The sequence below is a fragment of the Zeus faber genome (assembly GCF_960531495.2).
Source record: "Zeus faber genome assembly, chromosome: 15".
Taxonomy (NCBI): domain Eukaryota; kingdom Metazoa; phylum Chordata; class Actinopteri; order Zeiformes; family Zeidae; genus Zeus; species Zeus faber.
In genome coordinates this window covers 2,831,650-2,846,024 of record NC_137194.1, presented here as the reverse complement: position 1 = coordinate 2,846,024, position 14,375 = coordinate 2,831,650, and the positions used below count along the sequence as shown (strand labels likewise).

Sequence of the window (14,375 nt, the reverse complement as noted above, 5' to 3'; positions counted from 1 at the left end):
ATGATGGAGGAGCTCCACGACGTCCAGCTGACGGAGATCAAACCCCTGCTGACTGAACAGGTGAGGGCAGGTGAATTATTATTATTATTATTATTATTATTATGAATAATAATAATAATAATAATAATAATAATAATAATATGTATCAGGGGAGTCATGTATACTGATGGATACAGAGTAAAAGTCATTCTAACGCTGATTTAGATCCAAATTCCAGATGTTTAAAGCAAAGTTTAAAGTAGAAAAACTTTTTGTGATTCAATTACAGCTCAGTGATATAACTCTGGTCATATATATATATAGATATATATACACTATTACAGGGCTGTGGTGATATACGCTATAACAGTATCTTCATTTTTCTCTCTTCAGAACGGACGAAACCTGCAGGACTTTGACTGTCAGGTGAGTTGATCCTGTCACTGTTCACACACAGGTGAGCTCCTCCCTCCTGCAGCTCTTTTAACTGTGTGTGCGTGTGTGTGTGTGCGTGTGTGTGTGTGTGTGTGTGTGTGTGTGTGTGTGTGCGTGCGTTGCTCAGGAGCACGATGTGGAGACTCCGCACGGCGTGCTGCACGTCACCATGAGAGGCGTCGCTAAGGGCAACCGACCCACGATCCTCACCTACCACGACATCGGACTCAACCGTGAGTCACAGGACACACGCTCAGAAGTACACACAAAAATACACACACTCAGAAGTACAAACTGTTTTAGGATCAGTCTGTAATAAGTGTGTGTGTGTGTGTGTGTGTGTGTGCAGACAAGTCGTGCTTTAACAGCCTGTTTAACTATGAGGACATGCAGGAAGTGACTCAACACTTCACGGTTCTTCACGTTGACGCTCCAGGACAACAGGACAGCGCCGCCTGCTTCCCCTCCGGGTACAAACACACACACAAGTACACACTGACACACGCTGTTACACACCTGCTTCCTCCTCCCAGTCCATCCATCCCTACATCATCCATCCATCCATCCTATCATCCCTCCATCCCATTCTCTTGCTCCTTAGCGGGTCCCTGGCCTTCGTTCCAGGTGTCTTGTTTCCAGCAGCTTCCTCCATCTTTTCCAGGTTGATTCCTCATTTGGTCCTGTATCCGGGTCCTTATTGTTTTGGTCGCTACGCAAAGACCCCTGAGGTCCGACCTCTCTGGACTCCCTGGACTCTGGACTCTGGACTTCCTGGACTCTGGACTCTGGACTCCCTGGACTCTGGACTCCCTGGACTCTGGACTTCCTGGATTCCTGCAGCTGCAGCTTCTGGTCTGCTGGTACCTGTGTCACAAACCAGGGGTCCCCCGTGCTAACCGAGCCCTGAAGAACAAACTTTTAGCTGGTCTAGGTGGCCCAGGTCATCCGGGTGGTCCAGGTTGTCCGGGTGGCCCAGGCGGTCCAGGTGGCCCAGGTGGTCCAGGTGGTCCAGGTGGTATAGGCGGTCCGGGTGGCGGTCTAGGGGGCCCAGGCAGTCCAGGCCAGGTTACTGCCGAGATCCACCTCCGCAATGTCACTACCTCCCAACCTCCCACACATGCTCCGTTCCACCTTCCAAACGGCAGTTTCCATCGCCAGGGTCCAGCGCGCCTCCATCCACTCCACCTCCACCCACCGGGCGATGCACCCAACCCTTATGATCCTCATTGAGGGTGGTGGACCGCCAGGCCGCACCCCGTCTCTTCCTCGGGCCACGTGTCGCCCGGTCACCAGGTGCTTCAAGCAAAGTCCCCCTTCGTGGCCTGGCTCCAGGAGCGGGCCCCTGGTCTCCATCGTCCGGGCGTGGTTCCCCAGCCGCCCCCCCCTCTGCCATGCAGGGGGGGGGGGGGGCTAGACACAAATACACTGTTACACACAAATACAAACAGCCCAACAATTGTGTGTGTGTTTTTACTGTAGGTACCAGTACCCCACCATGGATGAGCTGGCTCTAATGCTGCCGTGCGTCATGACACAGTTACAGTAAGTACGACTGTCTCACTGTCTTTCTGTCTCACTGTCTGTCTGTCTCACTGTCTGTCTGTCTGCTGGAGGTGTAACGATGCATCAATTTGGATCGATGGATCAGTTCAAAGGCGATAATATCAATGAGCTGATCCAACGTCCAAGTGGGATGTCAAAGGTAACGTGGCAGGTTCTGTACCATCTTGAAAACATCCTTGTATGTGTTGGAAAACCTCCCTTGAGAAGAAAAACAGGTGGAGATGAGGAATGAAGTGATGACGTGTGTTTCAGGGTGAAGAGCGTCATCGGAGTCGGAGTCGGAGCTGGAGCGAACGTCCTCACCAGACTGGCTGTAAGTTCAGCTTCAACTAGAAGTAGAACTAAGATAAGATGAGATAAGATAAGATATAATTAGATAAGATAAGATGATAAGATAAGATGATAGATGTAGAAGTAGAACTAGATGTAGAAGTAGAACTAGACGTAGAAGTAGCACTAGACGTAGAGGTAGAACGAGATGTAGAAGTACAACTAGATGTAGGAGTAGAACTAGAAGTAAAACTAGATGAAGAACTAGAAGTATAACTAGACATAGAAGTAGAACTAGAAGTAGAACCGGAAGTAGAACTCAAAAGTACAACTGGATGTAGAAGTAGAACTAGAAGTAGAACTAGATGTAGAAGTAGACGTAGAAGTAGAACTAGAAGTAGAACTAGAAGTAAAAGTAGAACTAGACATAGAAGAAGAGTTAGAAGTAGAACCAGACGTAGAAGTAGAACTAGAAGTAGAACTAGAAGTAGAACTAGGTGTAGAAGTATAACTAGGAGTAGAAGTAGAAGTGGATGTTCAGAACAGCGGCTCCAGGTGATGGAAGTACCTGTAGATCAACTTGTGTGTTTCAGCTGAATGAACCTGGTTTGGTGGAAGGTTTGGTTCTGATCAACGTGGACCCGTGCGCCAAAGGCTGGATCGACTGGGCCACGGCCAAGGTGAGTCCACAAGAAATCAAAGACACTTCAAAGACACTTCAAAGACACTTCAAAGATACATCAGAGACACATCAGAGACACATCAGACATCACAAACACACCAAGACACGTCAAAGACATAGATATTGTTTATTTGTGTTGTAGTGTTTATGATTGGGCAGCTCGCCCTCTAGTGGAAGCTTCTGTTGAGTGAATACTTCTGTTCATGTCTTCTCAGCTGAGCAGTTGGACCAGTAACCTGGTGGACAACATCATGAGCCACCACTTCAGCACCGTGAGTACTGATGCCTTCAAGGCCAACTCGGTCGTTTCCCCGTGAGTACTGATGCCTTCAAGGCCAACTCGGTCGTTTCCCCGTGAGTACTGATGCCTCCAAGGCAAACTCGGTCGTTTCCCCGTGAGTACTGATGCCTTCAAGGCAAACTCGGTCGTTTCCCCGTGAGTACTGATGCCTCCAAGGCAAACTCGGTCGTTTCCCCGTGAGTACTGATGCCTTCAAGGCAAACTCGGTCGTTTCCCCGTGAGTACTGATGCCTCCAAGGCAAACTCGGTCGTTTCCCCGTGAGTACTGATGCCTTCAAGGCAAACTCGGTCGTTTCCCCGTGAGTACTGATGCCTTCAAGGCAAACTCGGTCGTTTCCCCGTCAGTACTGATGCCTCCAAGGCAAACTCGGTCGTTTCCCCGTGAGTACTGATGCCTTCAAGGCAAACTCGGTCGTTTCCCCGTGAGTACTGATGCCTCCAAGGCAAACTCGGTCGTTTCCCCGTGAGTACTGATGCCTTCAAGGCAAACTCGGTCGTTTCCCCGTGAGTACTGATGCCTCCAAGGCAAACTCGGTCGTTTCCCCGTGAGTACTGATGCCTTCAAGGCAAACTCGGTCGTTTCCCCGTGAGTACTGATGCCTTCAAGGCAAACTCGGTCGTTTCCCCGTGGGAACTGGTGCCTTCAAGGCAAACTCGGTCGTTTCACCGCGAGTACTGATGCCTTCAAGGCAAACTCGGACGTTTCCCCGTGAGTACTGATGCCCTCAAGGCAAACTCGGCAATTCCCTGTAAGTACTGATGCCTTCAAGGCAAACTCGGCCATTTCACCGTGAGTACTGATGCCTTCAAGGCAAACTCAGTCGTTTCAATGTGAGTAATGACGCCTTCATGGCAAACTCAGTCATTTCACCGTGACTACAGATGCGCTGCGTTCATGGCAAACTTGGCCATTTCACCGTGAGTACAGACACGCTGCTTTCAAGGCAAACTCGGTCATTTCACTGTGAGTATAGACTAGTGCCTTCAAGGCAAACTCGGTCATTTTACCGTGTGTACAGATGTGCTGCGTTCAAGGCAAACTCGGCCATTTCACCGTGAGTACAGACACGCTGCTTTCAAAGCAAACTCAGTCATTTCACCGTGAGTAGTGGCACGCTGCGTTCAAGGTAAACTCGGGTCATTCAAAAAAAGTGTGAAAGTTTCACACCGCCAGTAATTCTGCGTGTGTGTGTTTGTCAGTGTGAGCTAACAGAGAACCAGGAGATCATACAGACGTATCGACTCCATGTTTCTCAGGACATTCCACAAGAAAACCTGGTGTTGTTCTACAACAGCTATGACAGGTACTTCTACACTACTACTACTAGTACTACCACACTAGTACTACCACACCAGTATGACTACACTCATGCTACTAGTACTTCTAGTACTACAAAACTAGTACTGCTAGTACTACTACACTAGTACTACTAGTACTAATAAAACGAGTACTACTATTACTACTACACTGATACTAATAGTAATACTTCTAGTAAGGCTAGTAACTACTACTAGTAGTATTATCATGAAGAATATGACCGCTCAGGTTGTAGTTAAACTCTGGTGACTTGAACGTTTTTTTCTGTTTGGCTCCTTTGGCTCCTGTCAGCATCTGTGGATGTAAAAATATACAATTACGATTTATGTATAATACCATTTAATTTAATGTGTGTGTGTCAGTCGCACTGAGCTGCAGATGGAGCGACCTGTCCCTGGACTGAACAAACACACAGTCACCACACTCAGGTACCTGTCTGTCTGCCCCCTTCTCTCGTTTTTCTGTTTGTGTTTCACCGTTTGGTTTCTTGTTTCTCTCTTTTATTTTCTAGTTTGCATCTTGTCATTGATGTATGTGTTTGCGTAGGTGTCCTGCTCTCCTGGTGGTTGGAGATTCATCGCCAGCTGTTGAGGTTGTGGTGAGTGAAGAAGAACCTTAATTTGTCACATGGTGCATACACCACAACACATGAACTCATGACAACAACACAGGCTTCAAGGGATGTTGTATCCATCTGCTTGTATCCATCCTGGCTCCTCCTTCCCCCGTGAACAGGAGCAGTGGGCAGCATACAGCAACGCCCGGCAACCAATTACAAGTGCTGGTCAGACGACGATGTTCTGCTTGTTTTGGGTGGGGTCCTCACTGATGTTACAAGGAGGAAACCCCATGTTTTGGGTCGGGTCCTCACTGATGTTACATGGAGGAAACCCCATGTGAGCACAGGGAGAACATGCATCCACCCAGAAAGGACCCTGATCAGCAGATAACCCTCCACAGCACGGTGCCAACAGCTCCCCAGGGAATCGAACCCGGGACCTTTTTGCTGTGAGGCAGCAGTGCTTGCCCTGTGCTACCGCTGGCACAGTTTTGTTTCCATGACAACGCTCAGATGACAACGCCACATGAAGTTTATAACGTTGTGGAATCATATTATTGTCGTAGTTTGTGTTGATGATGTTTCACTTCCTGTTCAGGTGGAATGTAACTCCAGACTGAACCCAACCAACACCACATTACTGAAGGTACCTGCCTGTCTGTCTCTCTCTCTGTTAACCTGCCTGTCTGTCTGTATGTAAACCTGCCTGTCTGTCTGTCTGTATGTCAACATGCCTATCTGTTAATCCACCTGTCTTTCTGTTCACCTGTCTGTATGTTAACCTACCTGTCTGTTAATCTGTCCGTCTCTATGTTAACCTGCCTGTCTGTCTTTCATAATGTTGTCTTTGTATTATCTCTTTCTAAACTCCTCATCCACCTGCGTTGGTCAGATGAGACTTAAGATCTGGGTCGGGCCCTAACCCCTTAACCCCTAACCCCCTTAACCCCTTAACCCCTAAACCCCTTAACCCCTAAACCCTAACCCCTAAACCCTAACCCCTTAACCCTAACCCTAACCCCCTAAACCCCTAAACCCTAACCCCTTAACCCTAACCCTAACCCCCTAACCCCTTAACCCCCTTAACCCCTAAACCCTAACCCCTAAACCCTAACCCCTTAACCCTAAACCCCTTAACCCCTAAACCCTAACCCCTTAACCCTAACCCTAACCCCCTAACCCCTTAACCCCTAACCCCTTAACCCTAACCCCCTAAACCCCTTAACCCCTAAACCCTAACCCCTTAACCCTAACCCTAACCCCCTAACCCCCTTAACCCCTAACCCCCTAACCCCCTAACCCCCTTAACCCCTAAACCCCTTAACCCCTAAACCCTAACCCCTTAACCCTAACCCCCTAACCCCTTAACCCCCTAACCCCCTAACCCCTTAACCCTAACCCACTTGAATGGGACTGCAGTGACTGTTTGTGTCTCTCTCTGTGTCCTGCAGATGGCAGACTGTGGAGGCCTCCCCCAGGTGGTGCAGGTAACACTACTCCATCACTATAGACATGATGGTGTCTGGAAATGCAAAGACCCTCAATATCTCTCTCTCTCTCTCTTTCTCTCTCTCTCTCTCTCTCCAGCCTGGGAAACTTGCTGAGGCCTTTAAGTACTTTGTCCAGGGAATGGGCTACAGTGAGTATCTCCATGGTTACCACCTGTTCTGGAGGTTTTCTTATTATAAACGTTTTTAAAACGGAGAGGCTGAAGTGTGACTCTGCAGTAGTACTGCAGCCTTTACTCACACTGTGTACTGTGTGTGCATATAAAGTACGCACTGTGTACTCTATGTACATGTAAAGTACACACTGTGTGCTGTGTGTACATGTAAAGTACATACTGTGTGCCACATGTCTCTGTGTTTGTGTGTTTTTCCTGTAGTTTGACAATAAAGCTGTTTTGTGATGCCACATATTCAATGTCATTAATATTCATATTATTTTGGGATGGCACTCTCTTGTTATCGCTGCATTTTCATTATCATTATTCTCCTTGGCATTTTTTTGGGATAAAAGTGTCTGGAGCACGACAACTGCGGGACCCACAGACACAGTTGAGGTGTCGTTAGAACTCTGTCTGTGTGTGTGTGTGTGTGTGTGTGTGTGTGTGTGTGTGTGCACGCTGTCCTCCGTTCTCACTTTTTTGAATCCAGCTTCTTGTTTTTCTGGAGCATTTCAATGTTTTTTAAAAACACACAAAGTACAACAGACGTGTACTGACGTGTACTGACGTGTGCGATGCTGTGGTTGCTGTCTCACCCTCAGTGCCCACAGCCTGCATGACGCGCTTGGTTCGCTCCAGGACTCACTCCTCCTCCAGCGTGGGCTCAGCGGACGGCGCCCGCGGCCGCAGTGCCGTGGACACGCCCCCGGAGGGTGTTACCATGCCGACGCACACCGCAGAGGTCACCGCATAGACGCCTCCTTCCATCCCTCCTTCCCTCCTTCCATCCCCCTTCTTTCTCTCCTTCCTTCCTTCTATCCTTCATCCCTCCTTCCTTCCTTCCTCCTTCTTTCCCTCCTCCCTTCCATCCTCCTTCATCCATCCTTCCTTCCTTCCCTCCCTCCTTCCTTCCATCCCTCCTTCCATCCCCCTTCTTTCCCTCCTTCCTTCCTTCTATCCTTCATCCCTCCTTCCTTCCTCCTTCTTTCCTTCCCTCCTTCCATCCCCCTTCTTTCCCTCCTTCCTTCCTTCTATCCTTCATCCCTCCTTCCTTCCTCCTTCTTTCCCTCCTTCCATCCCCCTTCTTTCCCTCCTTCCTTCCTTCTATCCTTCATCCCTCCTTCCTTCCTCCTTCTTTCCTTCCCTCCTTCCATCCCCCTTCTTTCCCTCCTTCCTTCCTTCTATCCTTCATCCCTCCTTCCTTCCTCCTTCTTTCCCTCCTTCCTTCTATCCTTCATCCTTCTATCCCTCGTTCCTTCTATCCCTCCTTCCTTCCTCCTGCTTTTTTTCCAGTCACTGTTAAACGTCTCTTTTTCAACTTTTTACAGTTTTAAAGTTTTCTAATCATAAACTTTTTTCTGATTATTATTGATGTTTGCTGTAAACTCTGCATGATCCCTGGGTCCCAATCAGACTGGGCGCGACAACGATGTTCCAGATGAAAGTATTTGTTAAATGAACAGAAAGTTCTAGTTCAGATGTTTACTTCAAGTAGCACCAACAGCAATGCTTGGAGGCCCCTGCTGCACAGCCCCCCAGGGAAACCACGGCTCTGTAGTGGCATGATGGAATAAATGACACCTTTACTCTTATGTAATAACGTCCAAATTTTGAACGTAACACAAACCTTTTGCTGCACTTTGAAGTACCCCATGACATAACTTAGTGGTTATAAGGCTTTGCAGGGATACAAGCTTTTATGATGTCATCATTTCATCTATTAATGAAATCATCTGTGTAACGCACGATGCATTTTCAAATTTATATCAACTGTGACATTTTAAATAAATGGAAACCTAAAAATGTCCCTATTTAACGGCCACAACATGAAATAACATTGACACCGCATTTTACCGGGGTTATTACGAACAATGACGTGCGTTCATTAAGCTTCATAAGACCTGGGTGTTACTGGAGAACAGTGAAATGTTTGAATGTTGTCATGTTTTTCCAAAACGTGAGGTTTTCACTAACGCCAGTTTGACTATATTCTCTATACTCCTCTTCTAATGATACTTCCATTATATATCAGATTTGTATTGAAGATGTTTGTACCAACATGAGAGATTTGTACTGAAATAAAGACGTTGTGCTACAAAGATGTTTTTTTATTGAAATAATAAGTCAGAATAAGTAAACTAAAACAGAACTGGTCCAACTGAACCCTGAGCTTCACACATCTCCTGATCTGGAAAACTCACAAAATGAATGAAACAGTGTTTAGTGTGACCAGGACCAGGAGCAGCCGTCCAGCGGGAACAAACGCAGTAACAGGTTCGGTTTATTGCAAGTGGATCAGAAGGTTCTGGACTCAGTGCTGCTGGTTGGTTAGCGGCCATCCTACCCTCCTGGTCCTGGTCCCGGTGCAGTTTGCTCAGCAGGCGTTAGGGGGGGCTGTCTTGCTGCACAGTCGGCCCAGCAGCCCGGCCATCTGCAGCAGGGAGTTGACACCTTCCGTGACCTTCATGTGGGTGAAGCCGATCTCCTGCAGGCAGCGAGGGGTCAAAGGTCAAGGATCCCTCAACGACATGAACAGAGTTCAACACAATAGTTATTTTCAAATCAGAAAAATAGGAATCCCAAATCCATGACATTATTCCATATTAAGCAACGTAAATGCATCTTTTTCGATTGTAGCTGATGTTCATCTTCATGAGGTCAAAGGTCAAATTCGTAAAACCAGCAGCTTGTACCTCCTCAATCTACCTTTTGTGAATGAATATTCTCATCAGATGCAAAACATTGAATATATTTAAAATCAGGAAATATTTGATATTAGATATACTGTACATGAGGTGTGTATATATATATATATATATATATATATATATATATATACACACATACATATACACATACATACATACATACATACATACATACACAAACCCCTGAAAGAGGTCAAAGAAGTAGAGATGCAAGAGCTTGTTCTGCCCCTGGTCCCAGCGGAGTTCCCTACAGGGTCTATAAGCAGTGCCCAAGGCTACTTGTGCGACTTTGGAAGAGCCTGAAGGTGATCTGGCGGAGAGGAAAGGTCGCTGCTCAGTGGAGGTCTGCGGAGGGTGTCTGGATACCAAAAGAAGACAACTCAAATAACACGGAGCAGTTCCGTATCATCTTACTGCTCTGCATCGAAGGGAAGATCTTCTTCAAGATTGTGTCACAACGGTTAAGAGTTTCTCCTAAAGAACGAGTATGTGGACACCTCAGTACAGAAGGGTGGAGTACCAGGAGTACCTGGATGCCTAGAGCATACGGGCGTAGTGACTCAGCTGATCCAAGAGGCACGGGAAAGCAGAGGAGACCTTGCAGCACTCTGGCTGGACCTTACCAACACCTATGGATCCATTCCACACAAGCTCATAAAAACAGTGCAAGACACCATGTGCCAGAGGCGATCCGAAAAGTCATTCTGGACTCTTACAACAAATTGAGATTGAGTCTCTTCGGGATCATCAACATCTGACTGGAAACAGCTGGAGAAGGGCATAATCACCGGCTGTACAATCTTGGTGCTTCTCTTCTCACTTGCCATGAACATGATTGTCAAATCAGCGGAGGTGGAATGCAGAGGCCCCGCCCCATGTCTAGATGTGGTACTCGGCAGCCCCCAATAAAAGACCTTACGGTGACAGCAACATCTGTTCCTGGGTGCAGATGGCTCCTTCAGGGGCTTGAACAAATCATCTCATGGGGAAGGATGAGTTTCAAGTCAGCCAAGTCCAGGTCTCTGGTCCTGAAGAAAGGTAAAATGTCTGACCGGTTCTGCTTTACCGTGGGAGAGACACAGATTCCATCAGTGACAGAGAGACCAGTCAAGAGCCTAGGGAAGATCTCCGATAGCTCCCTGAGGGATACAGCCGCACTGCAACAAACCAGGAGGGACCTGGCAAACTGGCTCGTTGCCATCGACAAGTTGGGGCTCCCAGGGAAATACAAAGCCCGGATGTACCAACATGGAGTCCTGCCGAGGTTACTCTGGCCCCTTCTTGTTTATGAGGTGTCTATGAAAACTGTGGAGGCTCTGGAGAAGACCATCAGCCAGTTTCTGCGGAGATGGTTGGGGCTCCCTCGGTCCCTATGCAGCCTCGCCCTGTATGGGAATTCCACCAAGCTGCAGCTTCCCTTCAGCGGTTTGACAGAGGAATTCAAGGTCACACGTGCCAGGGAGGTGATGATGTACAGAGATTCCTCTGAAGTTGCCACAGCAGGAATCTGTGTGAAGACCGGTAGGAAGTGGCAGGCACAGGAAGCAGTCGACAGAGTGGAGGCACGGCTGCAGCACAGCACTTTGGTCCACAATGTGGCAGCGGGGCGGGCAGGACTGGGCAGTATTTCCAAGCCGCGCTACAAGAAAGCTAGAGGGAGAGAGAAGTGTCAACTGCTTTAGGATGAGATACGAGCAGAGGTGGAGGAAGACCGCTGAACCAAGATGGTCGGCATGTACCAACAAGGCACCTGGTCTAGGTGGGAACATGCAGAACAGCGTACGATCACCTGGTCAGTGCTCTGGAGAGCCGAACCAATGCGCATAAAGTTCCTCATCCAATCAGTGTATGATGTTCTCCCGAGCCCAGCCAATCTGCATCGTTGCGGCCTGGCTGACGCGCCGGCAGGCCAACTGTGCCAAAAAAGCGGCACCCTGGAGCATATCCTGAGTTGCTGTTCGAAGGCATTGTGGGAGGGGCGGTACAGCTGGCACCACGACCAGGTCCTTAGGGCTTTGGCGGACACAATCAGCACAGCGGTTCAGAACAGCAAGAATCAGCACACTCCCAAGCAGTCCATCACCTTCGTCAGAGCTGGGGAGAAGGTACAACATCAGCCACGCTCCTCGGGTGGGCTTCTTGCCACTGCAAGGTACTGGCACCTCCAAGTCGATCTGGGAAAGCAGCTGAAGTTCCCAGAACACATCTCAACCACTTCACTCCGCCCAGACATGGCGTTAACATCAGAGTCTACAAAGCAAGTGGTCATAGTGGAACTTACTGTCCCCTGGGAAGACCGAATTGAAGAGGCCAACGAGCGCAAAAGGGCGAAGTACGCAGAGCGGATGCAAGTGCAGGAGCAATGGCTGGAAAGCCCGGGGCGAACCAGTCGAAGTTGGATGCCGGGGATTCGCTGGCCAGTCATTGCACCAAACCCTCAAACCTCTTGGGGATTAAAGCACAGCTGTGTAAAACAGCCATCAAAAACATCTTGGAGGCTGCTGAAAAAGCCTCACGCCGGCTGTGGATCCGGAGGGGAGATCCACGGAGTAGCAGACCACTTGGACACAAGCCGGGGACAGGATCACCCCTGGCTGGGTCGCCCGTGTGAGGGTGTCTGATGATTAAAGACCCGAAACACCCTACGACCCCGGGTACTGAGGACGTGTCCAAGTAGCACCACATGGTGTATTCACAAACTATGATATATAAATGTACTGTGTGTGTGTGTGTGTGTGTGTGTGTGTGTGTGTGTGTACTTTTGGCTCCTCCGCCCTGACCTTTATGAACTCCAGCTTGAGGTACTCGGCCATGGGGAAGGTCTTGCAGACCCTGAAGATGTTTCCGATGATGTCCTCCGGGGAGTATCCCAGCGCCCACAGCTGCTCCACCACCTTGTAGGCGGCGTCCACGTCGGCCTCCACGCAGTATCCCAGCATGCTCTTCACCAGCAGCGGGTGCGGCTCGTCGCACACCTTGAACACGTTGTCGCTGTTGACGAAGCCGAAGCCCGAGTGGGTCGACTGCAGGTTGTTCAGCGCCTGACGGACACGGGACACAGGACATGGGGTCAGCGGGGTCGACGCCCTCTAGTGGGCGGATTCATACCAACCAGACAAAGCTTCAGTTCAGGGCCGGGCCATGTATTGAGATACAAAACTATTATGGTCTGGGTTCCTGGTTCTGGTACCATAGAGTTCATGTCTTCAGAAGCGTTACAGTAAAGTAATGCAGTGTTCTGATCACTCTCAAGCAGGAAGTGGACATGTCCGGGGCGGGGCCTCACCTGTCTCATGTCTCCCTGGGCAGTGAAGATGACGGCCTCCAGCCCGTCCTCCGTGGTCTCCAGCGCCTCCTGTTGGACCACTTCCTGCAGGCGGGCCAGGATCTGAGCGTCCGTTAGCTTAGCATAGCGGAGCACTGCGCAGCGCGACTGGATGGGCTCAATGATCTTATCTGAGGCGTTGCAGGCCAGAGCGAAGCGCGTCGTCTTGGAGTAGATCTCCATGATCCTCCTGAGGGCCTGCTGAGCCCCGTCCGTCATGCTGCAGACGGTAAATACAGACAAATACAGACGTAAACACAGACGTAAGCACAGATGGTAAATACAGACAAATATTGACGGTAAATACAGACGGGAAATACTTCAGGGGAACATTGGAGTTGATTGATAGAATAACAGAACATCCCACACAGGAGAGATGTCAAAGAAGTCAGAGAGGCAGTTGGAAGACAGAAAGGTAGACAGACAGGTTCAAGATGGCCGACCTGTCTGCCTCGTCCAGGATGATGATCTTGTGTCGTCCTTTGGGCAGAGTCACCTTCTGCTGCGCGAACATCTTGATCTTGTTCCGCACCACGTCGATGCCCCTGCGGAGCACATGTTACCATGACAACCACCTCACTGCTGTGCCACACGTTACCATGACAACCACCCCACTGCCGTGTCACGTGTTACCATGACAACCACCTCACTGCTGTGTATCAAGAGGTTTATTTGTCACATACATATACATACGTTCATACGTTCATAAGTACTAAAAATAGTAAAAAATACTATGTAAATGTTGTACAGAGCTGACTTCAATGTAGGTCTTTTCATTTATTTGCTTGTATGCATTTAATCTCACAATAATTCCAATATAGCCTAGTATGTAATAAAGTAGTTCCTCTTCATAGTGTCACGTTACCATGACAACCGTCTCGCTGCCGTGACACATGTTACCGTGACAACCACCTCGTCGCCCTGTCACACGTTACCATGATGACCACCCTGCTGCCGCATCACCATGACGACCGCCTCGCTGCCGTGTCACATTACCATGGCGACCACCTTGCTGCAGAGTCCCACATTGCCATGACGACCACCTCGCTTCCGGGTTCCACGTTGCCATGACGACCACATGACACGTGCGTGGCATTGTGATGTAGATGACGCCAGGCCTGTTTTTTGTATTGTCTTGCGTTTATTTTGTGCTTTCTTTTCTGGTGACACGCTCCGTACCGTCTCTTTTCCCACGCTCACATGGACACTGTGCAGCTCAAAGGATTTCTGTTGATACTCCTGGTGCTTTAAACATTTGTTGTGCCGGGTTACCATGCCAACAGGTGTGGGGGTATTGTTTACCTCTCGGACGAGCTGACTGCGCTCTCCAAGCCTCCACTGCTGCCCGGAGCGAGACCCCAAATCCCCGACGAGTTGGAAGAGGAGAGGTCGGGGATGCAGGGCCGAACGGAGAGCGAGGAGGTGGAGACACAAACCATTTCTGCCCTCGGTCGCCACAGGGAATGTGAGCTCCCCGGAGAATAAGCTGGACGAGCTCGGAGCGCGACGAGGACGCAGCGGGATAATCGGGAACGCGGTGTTATGGGTTCCACCGAGACGTGGCTGCGG

At 49.1% G+C, this 14,375-nt stretch overlaps 2 protein-coding genes across 2 annotated transcripts in view; one reads left to right on the top strand and one right to left on the bottom strand.

The window, feature by feature from the left end:
* On the top strand, nt 1-7,527 carry LOC307240651 (protein NDRG3-like; the record flags this gene model as incomplete). The annotated part of the gene is made up of 15 exons (XM_080014490.1): nt 1-60; nt 373-405; nt 542-647; nt 764-884; nt 1,894-1,956; nt 2,230-2,290; nt 2,841-2,927; nt 3,145-3,201; nt 4,431-4,534; nt 4,911-4,976; nt 5,095-5,146; nt 5,706-5,753; nt 6,559-6,594; nt 6,695-6,746; nt 7,376-7,527. The coding sequence occupies 15 exons, from the start codon at nt 1-3 to the stop codon at nt 7,525-7,527; spliced, it is 1,098 nt and encodes a 365-aa protein (XP_079870616.1).
* Nucleotides 7,528-8,866: 1,339 nt separating this feature from the next.
* rfc2 (replication factor C (activator 1) 2) overlaps nt 8,867-14,375 on the bottom strand; it is a 7,107-nt gene continuing 1,598 nt past the window's right edge. Inside the window, exons 3-6 of the mRNA XM_080015875.1 lie at nt 13,250-13,351; nt 12,768-13,026; nt 12,262-12,522; nt 8,867-9,258 (exon numbers count right to left, since the gene is read on the bottom strand). Of these exons, the coding sequence (XP_079872001.1) occupies nt 9,148-9,258; nt 12,262-12,522; nt 12,768-13,026; nt 13,250-13,351 (733 nt within the window). The 3' untranslated portion in view covers nt 8,867-9,147. The remainder of the gene's footprint in view (nt 9,259-12,261; nt 12,523-12,767; nt 13,027-13,249; nt 13,352-14,375) is intronic.